General features: G+C 39.6%; 1 protein-coding gene across 4 annotated transcripts in view; it reads right to left on the bottom strand.

Moving 5' to 3' along the window:
* The window catches only part of LOC119415247 (rho GTPase-activating protein 12), a 65,067-nt gene extending 45,605 nt beyond the window's left edge, over window positions 1-19,462 (bottom strand). For 3 of the 4 annotated variants that reach the window (XM_037682413.1, XM_037682414.1, XM_037682415.1), the window contains exon 1: window positions 18,741-19,462. In XM_037682413.1, the coding sequence (XP_037538341.1) occupies window positions 18,741-19,400 (660 nt within the window). In that variant the 5' untranslated portion in view covers window positions 19,401-19,462. Of the gene's footprint in view, window positions 1-6,236; window positions 6,407-18,740 lie in introns of those variants that run through there. The other variant, XM_037682416.1, reaches the window with a different exon arrangement.
* Window positions 19,463-19,802: the final 340 nt, after the last annotated feature.

Below are 19,802 nucleotides of genomic sequence, written 5' to 3'. Positions count from 1 at the left end.
CATCGTGTCTCTCTCTTTCTGCTACTAAGATGAAAAGCTAAGCTACGAGCTAAGCTAACAGGCCGACCTTGAGAAAAACCTCTGTCTTGTCGAAGCTCCAAAATTCACGGTTGAAACCCATGCCTTCGTGTAAAAAGTTCTTCTCTGCAAAAAGAAGCTGAGAACTTGTTTACTGATTTTTTTTTTTTTTATTAAAAGCTTTGTGTGAAAAATGCTACGCTAAAGAGCTCAAACCACACCGAGCATCCGCCATTTTGAGAACCGAAGAAAGACACCCCATGACACGTCAAGGGGCCTCCCTCCCATTTTTCTTAGAGACACGCTGCTCGCTCCCTTACTATCCATTCTTTGGTTCAAACAGTCTTATACTGCCATCCGGTGGTCGAAAAAAGGTAGTACATGCAAAACAAAATAAAAGTTTCTTCTTAAATTTGACAATAATTACTAATTACTGTCAAATTTCTAACAATATTATTGTTTATTGCAATAATTTCCGAGACAATCGCCAGCAACATTTGTTATCATGACAGGCCTAATCATGGTTTGTTTTAGAAGAAGAAGAGAGCACCGAGACCCACTAGGAGGTCTTCATTCTGCAGAGGGTCCAGAACCCCTTTAACTGCGTCAACAGAACCAAGCATCAGTTCTGAGCTCGAGAACAGAGGAGGATGTGGATGTTGACCCAGAGGGCGTACTAATGGAGGAAAATACACTATTTTTCATAAAATAAATATTTTGTTAATTCAAAAAAAAACTGCAGTGTAGAGATTTTAAACAAACAAAAAACTCTTAAAGCATTAAAATAAAATGCAAATTTTAAATTTGATTTATTTCAGGCCGACAGCTCTAAAAGACAGACTAGTTTTTTTGTGGAGAAAGATTAAAAACTAGTGTTTTAAGCAGTTAAATATTGGTTGATTTTCCCCCTGAGGAACTTGAATAGTCATAAAGTTAAAGGGTTAAAACCATTTTATTCAAATGTTCACAATACGATGTTTTTGATGTCGATCACATTTCATGATCTTGTCTGTAGTTACAGAAAACAAAGTGAAGTTTTTGAGCTGCATGAATTCAGCTGGGACTGCAGCAAGATAAAGAATAAAGATAAACTCATTGTGGAATATTCATTTTTAGATTCTTGAAAATGTATCTTATCTCGCTCTACAAAATTGATTGACAGCTGCTGTGAATTATGACTTCGTAACTCTTCATGCCTGTGATGCTGGTAAGACTTTTCATCAGTGATCAGTTTTTAAACAGTCTGCATTCACCAACATTTTTGCCACACAGAAGATTTGTGTTGATGTTGGGAAATAACTCCAGCCTCCTACTCTGAGCCATTAGCCTCCTACTCAAAGTTATTGAGAAGGCTGAAAGTGGGACAGAACGTTGCATCAGACTTCTGCCACACTAGAGTAAAGCTAAAGCTAGGATCATCCCATCATTGATCCATGAGCATTTTATTTTACGGCTATGTGTACACTGGTTTCTCTATCCTCTGACCTTTGACCTGTATGGCTGCACTAACGCCATCACAAACGGAGTTGAAACTAAAGCGCAGCTTTGTGGCACTGGTTAAAAAAAACTCATTTACAGAGGATGTTGTGACCCACTGACATGTAAGCATCTATCTGGAAGCTTTTAGCAGAAAATAAATCTTTGTGAGACCAAACCAGTCGATTGAATTGTCCTGATTCAAGCTGTAGCTGCTGAAAACCACACAACTTATGCTCCGCTTATTTACATCCCAGCTAGAATCCATGCCTGGTAAACAAGAAAAATACTACTCTTGTTAGTAACAGGATGACAACATGACAATTTGTTGGATAAAATACACAAAGTAAATGTACAAAATGTAACCACACAGATTGTTCTTCATTATGACTACAAACCGGATTCCAAAAAAAGTTGGGACACTAAACAAATTGTGAATAAAAACTGAAAGCAATGATGTGGAGGTGCCAACATCTAATATTTTATTCAGAATAGAACACAAATCACAGATCAAAAGTTTAAACTGAGAGAATGTATCATTTTAAGGGAAAAATCTGTTGTTTCCAAATTTCATGGCGTCAACAAATCCCCAAAAAGTTGGGACAAGTCCATTTTTACCACTGTGTGGCATCCCCCCTTCTTCTTACAACACTCAGCAGACGTCTGGGGACAGATGAGACCAGTTTCTCAAGTTTAGAAATAGGAATGCTCTCCCATTCATGTCTAATACAGACCTCTAACTGTTCAATCGTCTTGGGCCTTCTTTGTCGCACCTTCCTCTTTATGATGCACCAAATGTTCTCTATAGGTGAAAGATCTGGACTGCAGGCTGGCCAGTTCAGTACCTGGATCCTTCTCCTACGTAGCCATGATGTTGTAATTGCTGCAGAATGTGGTCTGGCATTATTGTGTTGAAAAATGCAGGGTCTTCCCTGAAAGAGATGACGTCTAGATGGGAGCTTATGTTGTTCTAGAACCTGAACATAGTTCTCTGCATTAATGGTGCCTTTCCAGACATGCAAGCTGCCCATGCCACAAGCGCTCATGCAACCCCATACCATCAATGATGCAGGCTTCTGAACGGAGCGTTGATAACAACTTGGGCTATCCTTGTCCTCTCTGGTCCGGATGACATGGCGTCCCAGTGTTCCATAAAGAACTTCAAATTGTGACTCATCTGACCACAGAACAGTCTTCCATTTTGCCACACTCCATTTTAAATGACCCCTGGCCCAGTGCAAACGTCTGAGCTTGTGGAGCTTGCTTAGAAATGGCTTCCTCTTTGCACTGTAGAGTTTCAGCTGGCAACGGCGGATGGCACGGTGGATTGTGTTCACTGACGATGCTTTCTGGAAGTATTCCTGAGCCCATTCTGTTATTTCCTTGACAGTGGCATTCCTATTTGAGGTGCAGTGACGTTTAAGGGCCCGGAGATCACGAGCATCCAATAGAGTTTTACGGCCTTCACCCTTACGCACAGCGATTGTTCCAGATTCTCTGAATCTTTTGATGATGTTATGCACGGTTGATGATGATAACTTAAAAGTCTTTGCTATTTTACGCTGGGTAACACCATTCTGGTATTGCTGCACTATCTTTCTGCGCAACAATGGTGGAATTGGTGATCCTCTTACCATCTTGGCTTCTGAGAGACACTGACACTCTGAGAAGCTCTTTTTATACCCAATCATGTTGTCAATTGACCTAATTAGTGTTAATTAGTCTTCCAGCTGTTCGTTATATGCTCAATTTCCTTTTTCCAGCCACTTATTGCTACTTGTCCCAACTTTTTGGGGATTTGTTGACACTGAAATTTTGAATCAACATATTTTTCCTTTAAAATGTTACATTTACTCAGATTAAACTTTTGATCTGTCATCCATGTTATATTACGAATAAAATATTGACATTTGCCATCTCCACATCATTGCATTCAGTTTTTATTCACAATTTGTTTAGTGTCCCAACTTTTTTGGAATCTGGTTTGTAAATGCAAAATAATATACACCGAAACAACCATAAAGAATGTCAAAATTTTGCACGTTTTCAAGTTTGTTTAATATGTTACTGGGATATCTTTGTGGGAGTGTGAAAAAAAAATAGAAAACTAAACCATTAAATTACAACTTAAATCTGCAGTCCAAACACATCTGAGACCGATCGTCTCAACTGAAAGGCAAAACTCTTCAAATACAGAGTAAGCAGAATAAAAGAGGATGTCACCACTGAAATATCAGCCAAACAGAACTAAAACAGTGATGAGTGGAAGTCATGAAAAACCAGATTACCATATTTTTCGAACTAGAAGGTGCACCGGATTAAAAGGCGCATTAAGCAAAACAAAACAGTCATAAGTCAAACTTTATTCAACTCATTCACAATAACTCTCAACATTGTTCATTTGCACCACAAACAATCAATTCGAGGTCAGTAAGCACAACCACAGTTAATACATAAGGAGCACCTGATTATAAGACTCACTGTCGATTTTTGAGAAAATTAAAGGATTTTAAGTGCGCCTTATAGTCCGAAAAATACAGTATTTAAGTCTTCTAATGACTCCTAATCCACAATATTTCAGAGATGCTCTGCTTATTATGTATTACCATTATATTTGTCACAAACATTAAGTGCTTGTGTGCATAATTGCCGAGTTGCTGTCTGTAAATACACGCGGCATGTATCGGATAGATGGACATAGATATGGAGATGTGCATCATTTGTATTAATGCTTATTGTTTATCTTTGCAAAACAGCTCACTAAAAATCCTTCCTCTTTAACACCTGCAGTTGTAAAGCATCTATCAAGTTTAGCCAAATGAACATTTGAATGTGTAGCACTTTGGTCAGGTTATCTTTCAAACACCTCATTTTACTAGACTTCTCCAGCAAATAAGAGTAAAGTGCAGGGGGACAGCTTACTAAAAAGGAGTACATGCACAATCGCTAGAATGTATAAGTAAACATGAGTCCATGCTACCTGGTTAATTATCACAGTTTTAACTCCACGAAGAGCAAAGGGCATTACGGCTGCTGTTTCTACTGAAAAGTGAGAAACAGCAGCGTGCGCTGTCGTTAGTAAAGTATGAGTACACATGGGCAGGGCAGGAAGCCACCCTTTATTTACATTAGAAGATTTTTACTTTATGGAGCAGTGAACTATCATGTAGTGGCTGCGCTGAGCGATACGGGCGTTGGTTTGGACATAACTTGGATAAATTATTCTGCGACAAAAAGGTGCGTCAGCAGCAGAACGACCCAATTACAAAACGTCTCAAAAGAAAATTATGGATTTTTTCAAACTGTGGTGGATATTATTAAAATAATATAAATTTTATATATATATATAAATACAAGAGAACATTGGCCCATTGTTAGAAATGATTACAAAAACAAATTTAACAAACGATATGCTGTTATCAGCTAAGTGCTCATTTGTTGTGCAGTGGGAAAATTTGTAATTTATTTTGTTTTTTAAAAACTAAGCAAGATTGTATTTCATGCTGAGATGGGATCACAGTTGTCTCAAAATCCCGAGTATACAGAATTAAGTTTTAAATCGTAATTGTCGGAGCTGCAAGCAGTCGTACCTGACAGACGTAAATCTGAGTGTAAACATTTAGAAAAGAGTTAAGATCTTTCACAGTAAAAGTAAACTTGTTAAAAGTGAACAGATGCTTTTCACTGCTACCAAGCTTACGGTTTATTTTGTTTAGGATATATTTTGTGATTTTGTTACTTTTGTGCCAGTTTGGCTTTTTTCTGTAATAGCCAATCGATGTAACATTATAAGACGGGGATGCTCGTACTCTAAACTCTAAATTATATTATCTAAAATAAAAGGGGAGCAGTAATTTTGACTTGGAAAAATCTGTATTTGAAACAATTATTGAGCAAAGTTATCACGGTTCTGATAAAGAGCCACAAAGGATTAGAGGTTACTGAAAAGTCAATTGAATACCACCACGTTCTGTGCGGCCTGAAAGTCCGACCCGTCCAGCCCCGCTGCCCCGAGCTCATCTCACCAGGCAGCTGTCCAAACAAACGTTACATAGCTGGTGGTTATGTAATGAATCAAGCGCATCCTCTTAGCTCTCCTGCCTCATGCAATCAGCAGTTCAAACATCCCAGGACACAGCTGAGCTTCGTCTCTTCCTTCTGGCAACAAACTCTAGAATCGGTGAGGAAGTGTCTGAATCTCCAATAATCAAAGTTTTGGATCGATGTGGATCGTGAGCGAAAGTTCGCCTGCAGCTTGTGAACAAAAGCTGTAAGAGCAACTGCATTGTTTGTAGGAAAGACAAACAGCTGAGTAAGTCTCATCAACTCTGTGCATGTGTGTGTGCATGTGTGTGTGTGTGTGTGTGGGGGGGGGGTGTCCCAGACATCTTTTGCTGGTGAGCAATAATTTGCATGAACGAGATCAAACTTTTGAACGACGAACGGGAGCATATTTAATGAACAATAAAACAAAACGCAGTCAAAACCAATTCCTTTAAACAAATAAGTGGGATTTCTTCCTGCAACCTAAAAGTCTTGATGCGCGACGTGCATCGTGTGGCAAAATACTCACAGGTACTGAACGCTGCTCGGTGAATTACTTTGACTAAACCGGTTTCAAAACAATGACGGCTGCGCTGACTGCGGGAAATGTTGCGGCAGATGAACTTTCAGGTCGACAGTTTCTGCGTTTTGGACTGTCCCAGCAGTCGGTGCATGCACAGATAAAGAAGGCGTCTTACCGTCTCATTCTCCTCTGGGTACATACTGTCCCGTAAAAAGAGTTAAAACTGCAGAGAAATAACCAGATTTGTAGCCGGCAGCGCTGACGAAGACGCTGATGATGCAGAGAAACACAGCACCTCCTGCCTCATCACCAGCTCTCCCTCTGACTGACATGCCACTGTGGGAAAACAAAATCATGCCACTCGAAGAGACCCCCCCCCTCCCCTCTCTCCGGACAAAACACCAACTCTGATTCACTCATTCTTACATAAATAGAGAGGGAGGGTGAGAGATCAGTGATGCTCGGCCTCCCTGAGCTGCCACAACAAACACTGCCTGACCTGTCCTTTAATAATGCCACCCTCTGCACAACGCAGCCGCTAGCATAATAACACACGTGCACACAAACACCACACTAAGCTTAGAGAAGGATTAAGAAAATCTCAACAAAACGAGGAATAGAGAGCTACCTGAGTTCAGACAGATACTTGTTTTCTTCTGGTTCGAGATGGCAAACTGGGTTAAAGTTATAGTTTAGACTGGATGGAGTCTCAGAATCCGTATCACGGCTCGACACAGAGTATTTAAAATACTTTATTTAAACAGGCTTAAGACAGAGACTGAAATCTAAAAATAGCACTAATAATATTAAAAGTAAATGAGTCACAAGGACAATAAACTGCTAATCTAATAAAATGGGCCAAAGCCGACAGATGCAGCTCCAACCAGTGAAATGGTTACAGTGTACACTGCCGTCTTGGTGGATGTTACGTGGACATGCCTACTGGTACTTATAACAAAGCATTTGCCGTTTTTTTTCCCAGAAGCAAAAAAAAATACGTATGGTCAAAAATTATTATAATTATGAGAACTTGCACTCCAAAGTACCTGGCGTTGTGTGACATAGGTTAATATTATTCCATATTAGCTCATATATTATTGAAAATGTGACCCATTAAGCTTTGGTTCGTCTTGCCAGGGTTGACGTTTCGTCCCCGCTAACTCTCGACCAGACTTGGTGGGAAGAATTCTCTTGTCAAGATGCATATATGTTTATTCAAGTCAAACAAGGTCATCGCTGTACACGTTTGGACTGATGACACAGTATACAACACACGAGGCTAGGTCTGTCACGATTACAAATTTTGCTGGGCAATTATAATTTCCTCAGAAATTATTGCGTTAAACAATAATATCGTTTGAAATTTACAATAATTAGTAATTATTGTCAAATTTAAGAAGAAATTTTTAATTTGTTTTGCGAGTAGTACTTTTTTCGACCACTGGATGGCAGTATACAACTGTTTGAACTGAAGGATGGATAGTGAGGAAGCGAGCAGCGTCTCTAAGAAAAATGGGAGGGAAGCCCCTTGACACTACATGGGCCGTCTCTCCTTCCTTTATTCAGTTCTCAAAATGGCGGACGCTCGGTGTGGTTTGAGCCCTTTAGCATAACGTTTTTCACACCAAGCTTTTAATAAAAAAAATCAGTAAACAAGTTCTCAGAGAAAAACAACTTTGTACATGAAGGCACGGGTTTCAACCGTGAATTTTGGAGCTTGGACAAGACGGAGGTTTTTTTTTCCCCGAGGTCGACCTATTAGCTTAGCTTCTCAACTTAGCCGCTTTTAATGATCCAACAACGTGATTTTGGACGGTTAAAATGGATTTTAAAGAAAAAAGAGAGGTGTCAGTGAAGAGCACCGGAGTTGAGCCTTTTGTCGTCCAGTGTCTTCACTACAAAGGGAAACACGAAGAAACGATAAAGCCGATAAGTGAAAATGAGGTTGATAATTTTCATTTATCGTGCGATTAATTAATTTATTGTTTATTGCGACAGGCCTACATGAGGCATTACCAGTGTGTGCCTTTGACATGTAAACAGTGCACAGTGAATCTTGCCTAGCGCCGTCTAGTTTCTTTGTAAGACAAGTGGATACGAGTCTTGTAGTGACGTTAGTAGCTCTTTCCTACGTACTTTTTCCCCTTACACACCTCAAAACTTTATTGATGGGCAGCTGGATTCTTCACATGAGATTTTAATCCTAAGGAAATGGATTTTACCCAGACTAAAAAATGTAAACCAATCATCTTTCTAAACAAGTAGCTACTGGCAGCACGATAAAAACAAACGCTGCAGCTGACTGGAGGTGCATCAGTGATTGAACTGGTTGGAGTGGAGTTACCCTACCAGACAAGTAAACAAAGGCTCAGCGCTTTCAACTTAATCAACTGGCATTTTTAGCTTGCCCTTTACTCAAAAGCTTTCTTTGGATGACTTCCAAGGCACTGAGCCACGTCTTTAGGCGGTACCCTTAGAAAACCTCTCCACTGCCAAGGTATTACGCAAGGCTTTGAACACGATATTACCACTTAAAACCATCCGTATGCATCAACCTTATTGATGTTTGTTTTGTGATTTTTATCATCCAAAACAATGAAATGTATCACGATAGTGCTGAATACAGCACGTTAATACATGTTTTAAAAAAAACGTGTTTGTTTAATTCACACATATAACCGCCCACATCAATGCATACTTATTGGGTCATCCAACATGAAAGCTACAGTAAGACGATCCCTTTTGAACAAGTTATCTCCTGACTGCTCTAAAACTACACGGAGGACTTCACTGATGAACCATTATAAAAATAATAATAATAATAATAATGTCATCACAATGTCAGCACTGTATGTTTCCATACAATGGCGAAATTAGTCTCTGCATTTAACCCATCCACCACCAGGTGGTGCAGTGGGCAGCTATTGAAAGCGCCCGGGAGGCATTTTGGGGATGAGGTGTGCTGCCCAAAGACACCACGTGATGTGCAGTGACTGGGGATCGAACCTGGGACTTTTGGGTCCCAAGCCGGCTGCCCTGCCTCTACACCATCTCGGCCCCTATAAACAGAGACAATTTTAGAGCCTGTTAATTTGCTCGAGTCGACAACAAGCTGGGCAAAAAGTTGATGACAACAATAGGAATGTGAAAAATGGATGGAAAGAACTGCAAGGTAAATATTAACAGAAACCGCAGATGGAAAGTAGATTACAAAGTTCTGCTATGTATGGACCCCAATTCTACAGAAAACAATGTTAAGCTATTTATAGCAAAGTGGCACTTCCGTTACAAAAATATATTTTAAGTAACAGCTTGAAAACGAAAAGTAGGACAATTTTATTATTTTGTTAATCATGGAAAAAAAAAGATAATTTACATTAGCTGAATTAAACAAAATAAATCAGTTTACTTATTTTATCCACCAATACCATTAAGGGAGCATTACATAAATGAAGGCCAAAAGGTTTCATTTGTTGCAGGGTTAAATAAAAATGAAAGAAGAGATATAAGAGTTTAAATGGAGACATCACACACAGTTAGTGTGAATCCTGGCCTCTTGTTACACAACAGCCAGACAACCTGCAAGGAAAAGGGTCAGCTGCCAGTCCGCCTGAAGCTTTGTGCGATTTTGTGTGTCCTGTGTTGTCAACATCACTCAGCAGAACAAAAAAACTCTTCAGGGCTACTCCATAAGTTTGTTGATGAGCATACAAACTGACAACACCACCGTCTTCAGCTCTCCATTGAACAAATCCAACTTTTTATTTCCTCAAAAGATGAACTTTTTGGCCATTCTAGTGTAAAAGTCCCCGATTTATCAGTAACAACAAAAACGCGCCTTAATAAAAAGAAAATCTATATTAAAAAAAAAAAAACGCCATCGCTTATTGTCCTCAAATAAGAAAATAAAGTCACAGCGGTGATGGTTATCCGACCAGCATGTAGGAGATGTGGGTTTGTGAGGATGAAATACACAACCCATCTGGGAGGAAACAGCACAGCGAGATAAGGCGAAAAAACAAAAACCTAACTGAGATTAGAAAGAACACAACGCTACAAACAAGTTGAGCTGATACTGAGAGGAGCGAACGAACAGCAAGTCTGGAAACAAATGGTGCTTGCTTATTTTAGGTCAAAGTCACAATCCCTCAACAGTGTCGCAGTAGAGCAGAACATAAATCTGATGTATAGCAAAGCTGAAAAGTGAAAAGGCTAACGCAGAAGCTTTGTTAAATAAAAAAGGCTCTTTACAGTCTTTACAAATTACTACATGTGGTTTGTTGTAATTCCACGAGGGGGGTCTTCAGAACAAAAAACATTTGGTCAATCCTGAAGACTCACAAACCCATGAAAACAAGATGGCGCAAACCTTTTATTAAACTGCACAATGAATGCATTTACAGAAGTGAAGTTGTTAACGACTTGGTCCTTGTGCAAATCAGCTGAAGAGAACTGATCGGTGCGAAGGAACGTGCGCCAATGTTAAAGACACACTAATGCCAACTCCACTTCTTGCCACGCTCGGCAATCAAAGAAATGAGGAAGCGCTTCCTCTAATCAATCATCACTCTGTGAGAAGTAAGAGGTTGTTAGTTGATTACAGCCGCCATAAAGAGCGACGAGAGTCTTCAAGGTTGATAGAAGATGTAAGGGCTAACAAAAAAGGTGCCAACTACTGAAAAGTGATAAACTGAAGGAATATTGGAAGTGCCAAAAAGACATATACAGACCTAAACCCCTCTTTTGATGTAAAAATAATAATAGCAATGTTATTAGCTTATCATGGCATCAACAAAGGGATGAGATGCATTTTTCTTGCTCTCTCTTATGAACAATCCATTAATTCCCTTCAATGACACTCTATAAAGGCAGCAAGGCCAACACTCAGCTGTGCTGCCACTAAAAACACTATTTGCAATTCCACTTTTCACCAGCTTGGCTCCGTCTAACAGAACTCTAGTAAACTTATAGCTGTAAAAATGCACAGAATACTCTGCCGTCGTTGAACCGTGCAACAGTAAATATTTAAATTATGTGTACCCTGCCATCATTGCACCTCTGTCTTAATATGTACTCATCAATTTGTTTGTTTTAACACAGAAACACGGCACTGAAGGCTAACTATGGGACAGATCTGGTTGGCAGGCTGTAGACTGAAGAAGTCCTCTGGATGGGGGACGAAACGTTTCTCACTTAAAGAAACTGGTCCAGGTGACAAAATTTAACCTTTTTTGTTAGTTCATTTTATGTTTTGTTATTATGAGCAGTTTTTAAGGCCTTTAATTTTTAACTGTTGTGACAAACATGTGTCCCTCAGGAATATCTTTCTAGTTTTCTATTCTTATAATGAGGCAAATATCAGTTTAGACGTAGAAAATAGCCAACACAGATATATTAAAAAGAAACGGAGAGGGTTTAATTAACAGGATTTGTGTGAAATTAATAAAACTCAGTGTTCCCTAGCATTATACAAGCAGAGTGCAACGTCCTGTCAACAGAACTGAGTGCTATGCTTACCGAACCGAAGCTAGCGGCGCGCAATACATACGTACTAGCTAAAAAGCTACAAAGGTAGCACACCGTTTCCCTCATGCCGAGCGGTCTATCCCTCAATATGCTTTCCAATCAGTCAGTCTGACAAAAAAAAAAACTTCACATCCCTACAACTCTACTAAACGGAAACAAAAAAAGGTTTCTTCGTGCCAACGTCCATTCTAAAATATAAATTTTAATACAAACTTGATTAATACAGTTACAAAGGCGTGCTTTGTCCTTTTGACAATTGGTTGTAAGGAAAGCAAATGTGTTCACACTGACAATTTAAAGGTTTACCATGTACTGTAAAAAAAAAAAAAGTTTTTCTTTAACATTATTTTACAGGCCGCTGGTTTAACACCATCTGAGTCAACATATAGAAGAAATGTAATTCAACAAATATCAGCAATGCATCATAAATAAACCCTATAACAGAATGTTACGCCGATAAAAGACACCAATATCCACTGAGGGTGAATAATAAAAATAATATGTACAAAACATGTATGCAACTTGCGGTAGTTCAATTCTGCCTTGTGTTTTCTATAAAGCACAATATATAAAACCTGCTTAAAACTCGAGCACTGTTATTCTTCATCTAAAGGTTCACATGTTCAATCTATTTCTTCTCGTCCTCTGGAACAGCGGAGACAAAAAATGATGGCTAGCTGTCTGATGGCAAGAGAAGAAGTCGGGGTGCCGCAGCCAGACAGGTTTTATGGAGCAACACTGAGTGGTAATGTCTTCAGCTCATTATGTGAGGTTCTTCTGACAGTCCATAGCAAATGACGAAGGATTATTATGAACCTGAAGGCTGCGGGATGATGGAAAGCAGCGGACGAGACAGTGCAACGAAGCAGCAAATTAAAACACACTGAGACCTTGACAGCTATTATATTCACTGGCTACAGGGAAACATCTGCTTCGGTGAGCTCAGTGTCCCAATTCCCCATGTCCAAAGGCTTTCTCAGGTACTACATGCATGGAAGTACTTAGAGATATCTAAGATGGCAGCTCGGACGTTTTCAGACTCGGGGACAGCGGCTGCTGAGCTAAAGAGAAACGGGTAATGTTGTAACAGGTTTGCTAAAGCAGAGTAGCAAAGAAGCTGAACATCTGGTGATGTTTTACTCAGGCTACGTTCACACTGCAGGCAAATGCGGCCAAAATCAGATTTATTCAAATCCAACCCAGGCATTTTTTTTATCTGTGTACTGAATTTGACACATATCTGATGTTCTTCAAGGCAACTTCAGTCTGAACAGCCATGTCTCTTTTCATCTAACTTTTACATTAAAAAGAAGCCATCTTTGTGAAGACAGCCCGTCCATCATTAAACAGGGGCGCAGGCCTCCGTGTCCAACTGTCCCCCTCTTACAATGCTGTTATTGCTAGCATCACTCAGCCCCCTGTGAATAGCAAATGGCCATCAGGGCACTAACAACCACTTGTTAGGCTGATGGTTCTCCTTTATCAAGTGAACAGCTAGTTCTGGATGTCCACAACAAACTGGTTGATCTGCTATGAGAAGGTGCTATTTATAAGACTGAGTTTGTTGCAGCTCCTCACACTGACAAAGTTTTTTGGATAAAAGACGAAACGTCTCAACAAGAAGAATCCGTCCAGAGGACAAATCTTGGAACTCCACATAACTTCAGCTACAGACAAAAGTCCAGTTGCTTCGTCTTTGTTCTCTCCATTTCCTGGAGTCCTGGAGGACTGAAACTACAGTAACGTACACCAACGCTAGTGTCGGACCGTATCAATACGAACGTGATGGGATCGATTTTGATTTGATTTCTTCTTCAGTACGTCGCTTCCAAAAATACAGTGTTGTGCCAGAAGAGCCATCAAGAGGCAAGGTTCATTGTAGACACTGGACCAAACAAGTATGTCAGCTAATCTTGACTCATGCTCAATAATCCAGGTAGAAAAATCCAACAAAGTTAAGTCAGCTCCTCTGGATGGTTTCTTTTTGTTGAAACGTTTGGATTTTCATCCAAAAGACTTCACCAGTCTGAGGAACCACAAACAAACTCAGTCTTATATATAGCACATTCTCATAGTGAGTCAAAGCGTTTGATGGTGCTCGGATGGTTTCAGGAGTCCACCCTCTTCCCCCGCCGACTCGTTTGAGGCAGTCATGTCCGAAGTGGTTCAAAATATCTTGATTCATGCTCAATAATCCAGGTAGAAATCCATCGCTTTGGCCATGACTGCCTCAAACGAGTCGTCGGGGAGAGGGCGGACTCCAGAAACCATCTGAGCACCATCACGCTGGTTGACCCACTACGTGAAGGTGCTATTTATAAGACCAAGTTTGTTGTGGCTCCTTTGACTGACGAAATCTTTTGGATGAAAGACAAAACGTTTCAGCAAACAGGAACTGTCCAGAGGGCCTGACTGAACTTTGTTGGATATGTCAGATAATTTGATTGGTTCTGATTGTACAAGTCATGTCATTTTAATACAAGGCTGAAGTTTGAACCTCAATTTCGCCAGTCTGTTTGATAAATAAATTCCACCTCTAAAATGCAAAATGGGTCCAAAAATGATTGTAAATTTCATTAATAAATCAGTTTGGCATTTTAAGGTTATGGAGCCGTGGTGGATGTTGAAAAGATAAGCAAATGCAGAGACAAAGCGGGTATCTGTGTCTGGTCCAGAGTAGCAGATAAGAACTTGGCATCCTCATCACATCCCACTGGAGTAGCTTGTCAGACGGAGCTGAATGAACGGCAATAAGGAACACGAGCTGACAGCTGGACACATCAACAAATCTACTTCCTGACATTTACACCATTGCTCTGGTTTAACGTTCACTCGCTCTACTCTTGGCCTCCCTCGTTACATATTCATCCCCTTACCCCTCTTCAAAATAAACACTCCAGAAAAGCTATTTGGCACACATTACAGGAGAAAATATAAGGACAGGAATGGAGGCGAACAGACACTTAGATTTCAGAATATCAAGACTCAAATTTAACCCGTGTCACCGGCAACACGCCACCAAGAAGCCAAAGTAAAAACAAACAGAAACTTGAGCAGCTTTAGCGTCAGCAGCCTTGTGTGGGAATCACCAACCTTCAGACTCTCATGAACTCTGCAGGCATGTGGATCCAACTGACTAAACAAAAACCAACCACCGTGTTCACCATTCAGGTTTATTTGACACTAAAAAGTAAGTTGGAGAAACAGAAACATGAACCAAGTCCTGGCATTGAAGGAACACGTGTCATCCGCCACTTTTCATGAGTTTTAGACTGAAATTATCTTATGTTTAGGAACTATTTTGCTCAAACCTTTAAAATAGCAACATGTGATATATCACATGACATGTCTGCGGTTGGCATGTTTTGAATGACTCTCAGCTACTACTACACCAACATATGACCAACAGCTCAATATCTCTAAAACTGCCCCAGTTATAGCTACTTCTATGTTCTCCAAGTTAGTTGGCTGTGGCAGCCATCTTGAATTAGGCTGACTCCAAAATTTAAACCATTTTAGATGTTCATCTAATGATTACTTTATGAAAGATGCATTAAAATCCACCCTGTGGTTGTAGATATTTTGCTAACAATCGGTTGACTTCATTAATTCAATTCAATTCATATCCATCACAGAACTCTCAACTTGAGCAAACATGAAGGCGACAGTGGAAAGGAAAAACTCCCTCACGAGGAAGAAACCTTTAGCAGAACCAGGCTGAGGACAAGTCTGCTTTGAACGGCTGGGTTTGAGAGGAACAGATACACAATGGCAGGTTGAGAATCATGTTAAGATAGAAATGATATCAAATGAAAACTATTCAATTTTAACAATTTATTTAAGTCATTAGTTAATGACAGAGAAAACAAACGTCTCGTGAGGTCAGTTTGTCCTCAGTGTACAGCTGTCATTTCTAACCTGAGCCCGAGGGCCGGGCCATAATAATGAGCTTAATGTGCGGGCCGGGCCGGTCTCGGGCTTTGACGCAGTTTTACGAATCATACAGCACAAATAAAACTAAATAATAATGCACAATATAAAATTGTGTTAATCTACTTGTTGAGGAGGAGGCAGGTCCGACAGGCCTGTTAAAAGGGGCGCAGAAGATGGGCCTGTGATCGGAAAGTTGCAGGTTCAACTCCCAGTACCAGCAACATCAAAATGTGGGTGGAAAAGGTGAAACGTCCACACCTGCCTCCACCTTCATTTGCCCCACTCTGGGCCCCTGAGCAAGGCACCATAACACCCACCATTTGCTCCACAAAACAGGTCTCTCTTGAAAATGAGTTCTTGTGACTCAATGAGACTACCTGTATAAATAAAGGTAAATTTAAAAAAAAAGTAAAAAAATAAATAAAGTTGTGTTAAGCTCAGATGGATCAGCTGATCACCGGCCGCGCACATCTCCGCACCTGCCGTCATCTGCAGTGAAGGAAATAGCAGCATCTACAAAAGCTGAAGCGAGCAGCACGTTCAATTAAATTAGCCTTGTTTTATATTTTTCCAAATGATTTTGCTCTAAAATATTTTTGTTCATCTGTGTAATAGCCTCTTTAGAGTCAATTTTTTTAGGCTATTTGTTTTGTATGTTAATCTGGTGAAATAAGAAATTTTATATCTTCCTTTCGTTACGTTTTTAAAATATGTCAAACTGATTTGGTTACAAAAGCAGTAAAAGCTTATTTAAAAAAAAAAAAAAAAACTTTTTTTTACAGTTAATTTGATTGGGTCGTGTTGGGTTCGGAAAAAATAGCTATGGGCTGGGGCGAGTCGGATTTTTTAGGCCTGAATGCAACTCTAGCTCAGTGTATAAGTTGGAGGAAAGTCTCAGCTATTACCACACCAAATTTCAACACAGTATGTGAAACTTGTTGATGTCAATCCAATGATGACTTTCTGGAAGTGAATCACGAGATGTTTTGCTAATGGTACAGACAAATGAATGCAGCAATAACAAATTCAAGATGCAAAGTTTCAGTTCATTACAAAAGCAATAAGACATTCCAGGTTAAAATAAATAAATAAATAAAATAAAATTCATTGGGACACAATGGATGAAGAATATGGTAAAAATCCTCAGTAAATATTGCCTGAGCAAATGGTTGCAGTAAATGGTAATGTCAACCGCAAACTAGGGATTTTCTTGGGACTGGAGTTCTGAGGAGACCCCTAAAGCTCTTGTTAGTTTGAAAACCACCAGTAATGGCTGTGACCTCCTCAAGAGCTCAAAGAATTGGGTTTATATTATTTAAAAGTGTCTTAATTTGTCCTGTGATAGATAAAATGATCCAGATATCTAAAATCTTTAAATATGTATGATATCACTAATGACATCAAATATACAAATGTAATCAGTGACTAGATGTACACAAGTGAAGAAAACCAGTGAACAGTTTTAAATAAACATTTTTTTTAGTCTCAAACATGCCTATTTTCCACCAACTTGTATAATATATTGTCTTTATGGTTTAACACTTTGAAATATCAGCATTTTCCTAAAGTCTAAATACCAGTACTTGAAACCATTATGCGATTAAACTGGCGTCAAAATCGGCGTAAAGTCTTTCTGTGATTGCTTTTAGGTTTAGAGTCTGAAGCACATCAGCAGAGCTCCAGTGCTTTGAGACTGAGCACACGTATTTATACACAACTGTTGTCATTAAAATGTGTAAAATGCAGCAAAGCAAATAATATGATTTCTGTCACAAAAACTGAGTTTTCTTTGTAGCCATTTAAAAATCCATTTCCATTGTGTACAAAATGTAATTTTAGCTGTTTAGTTACAAACCCTGATTAAAAAGCCAATCTGAAGAAGAAAGGAAACTAATGCACAAATAATTTCTACCATAGCTGCACAAAAATACTTGTCAGAAGAATATCTGCTGACACACAAATCCAGACTGGTTGTACTCAAATCTACAACAATGACGGTTTTGACCTTCATTCTGCCATTTGGGTAGAACAAAGAATGGTTGAGGAAGAAAGGAGCACCATTGTGGACTGGACTGCTTTGAGAACTAAAATGGTCCATGTTTGCCTTCTGATAACCTTTTACTCAAAACAGACTCAGTCAATGACTACCTCAGCGTACAATACTGCTGCTGCTGATGATAGCAAACCCAAAAAGTCAAAAACAAAAACAAAGGAGGCTTTTTTAGTAAATTAAACTGTGTTCTTTTCAGATAAAACTGTACATTTTACAAGGGAAGTAAAATTCAAAGCATGTTTTATTACCTAATAATAGCTAAAGTTTAATTTTAGTAAGTCAGGAGGATCTTACAATCTGAACTTGGATGTAAAGGACAACAGAAGCTGTGATAACTGGCCCATTATGCACAGATATAAACACTTCTATGTGTTAACCATAAAATGCTAAAACCAGCCATGTCCTTACTTCTAAATGCCATATTTGTACAATACGTCCAGCAGAGGGCGCATGTGGACTACTTTGAAGTCAGTGCCGTTCACTTTAACTTTCACTTTCATCACAGATGAAGCAGGGAGCAACACTGTGTAGCGTACTTTGCTAAAACAGAGCATGGTAAGTTTATTGCAACTGATCTGTAAAATAAAAGAACAATAAGAAATTCTCTTCAAGTCCTCCAACCTGCTTGTCATTAGCTACATGCCTCTGAAGTTACAACGCTAATGTTTAGATAACCTAGCATAGGCTATTGTTTAGTGTTTAACATATATCTTAGATCTTTTAGCGTTTGTTTAGCATATATCTTAGATCCGTATATACCGTTTCTTTTTATACTTTGTATTTTTGCTATTTTTGAGTGTAACTGCCCAATATCGGTATTGGCGACAGTCAAAATTTCCATTTCAGTCGGACTTTAGTAAAAATAGTGTAAGCAGTTCTGACACAGGCTCAAGACAAGTAGCTGGTTCTTAAGACCACATTTGGCTCTAATTTTCTACACAAAAGGCCACAAAAGGTAAGTTTTACTGCTTGTTTTGTTAAAACATAATGTTTTGCTGGGAAAGCATGTATCCTGCCTCTCATACGGGTGTTATGCTGAGCTGCTCCCTACAAAACTCACCCAATTCCCTGACTGTTATTTGATGGTAAAAAGTGGAAATTAATGAATAGACATGTTGACATCATGTTACTGACGACTGAATTAAATAAAAACGTGCAGAAATGTACCTGAAGAAGTTCAGCGGAGGAGCTGCTCAGTTCGTCTCCAGACTCTGAGTCGTTGGTGCGTCTCTCTTCCCCTGCAGAGTCACAGAGCTGGGTGCTGTCCACGTCCAGAGGAGCTCTCCCAATATCAGGGGATCGGGCTCGACTTCGAGGAAGTGTGCTGAACCCCTCTTTGTGAGGAGCCAGGGGGCCACCGACTGGGACAAGGATTTCATGCTGAGGTCGTTCACGTTCTGTCGGGGTGGTGGGAACGTGATGGTTACTGTTCCTGCGGGATATCGGCGGACTGAAGTTGCCTGATGTGGCAGTGTGTGCAGGAGAACGCCGGGATTTGGATTTTTGTCTGTTAAGATTTTCAGCAGGTCCCAGCTCCGAACTGGTTGGATTTTTAGCACCACTTTTAGGATGTGCGTTTCCAGAATGCGCGATAGGTTTAGGAGGTGGCATGAGGGCTTTACGGACTTCTCTGACATACTGAGCAGGTACATAAAAAGGTTTAGTTGCTTCATCTTTCCTCACTTGCCACCAGTCCTCGTTCGTTTTTTTGACTAGCATGTAGCATTCCCCCTCCCGGATGCTAATGAGGCGATCCTTGGACTTGTACTCATAGTCGTACTCCACTTCTATGTAGATCTCGCCCGGGGCAATAGGCAAGTCTGCCATGACGCCTCCGACCGTCCTCAAGGCAGCTCAGCACAGCAGGGGAACATGTATTACCATGGCTGAAGAGCAGAACTGGGGACAAAACGAACAAAGCTTCAAGTCAGTAAGACGGCTTTGAAAATTTAAAATTACTTTCAGATTGAATTTATGTGGAAATCTTCACCAAAGTCAAAATCATAAAACAAAAAGGCTAAACTAAGATGAACTTTGAGTCAGCAAAATAAAATACAGATGGGAAAAATACAAGATCGTTTTCATTTACCGGTACTCACTCAAATACAGTTTTAATAAAAATTAAAACAACCCCAGTAAGTCACTTCCTCTAGTTACTTATGAAATTTGTACCAAAATTTGAAGGGATTTGAACCGACTAAATTACTTTAATACACCAATTTTTCTGGG

The sequence above is a fragment of the Nematolebias whitei genome, chromosome 9 (assembly GCF_014905685.2).
Source record: "Nematolebias whitei isolate Nwh7 chromosome 9, NemWhi1, whole genome shotgun sequence".
Taxonomy (NCBI): domain Eukaryota; kingdom Metazoa; phylum Chordata; class Actinopteri; order Cyprinodontiformes; family Rivulidae; genus Nematolebias; species Nematolebias whitei.
The sequence above is the reverse complement of the archived record's forward strand: the minus strand, read 5'-3'. Positions and strand labels throughout refer to the sequence as shown.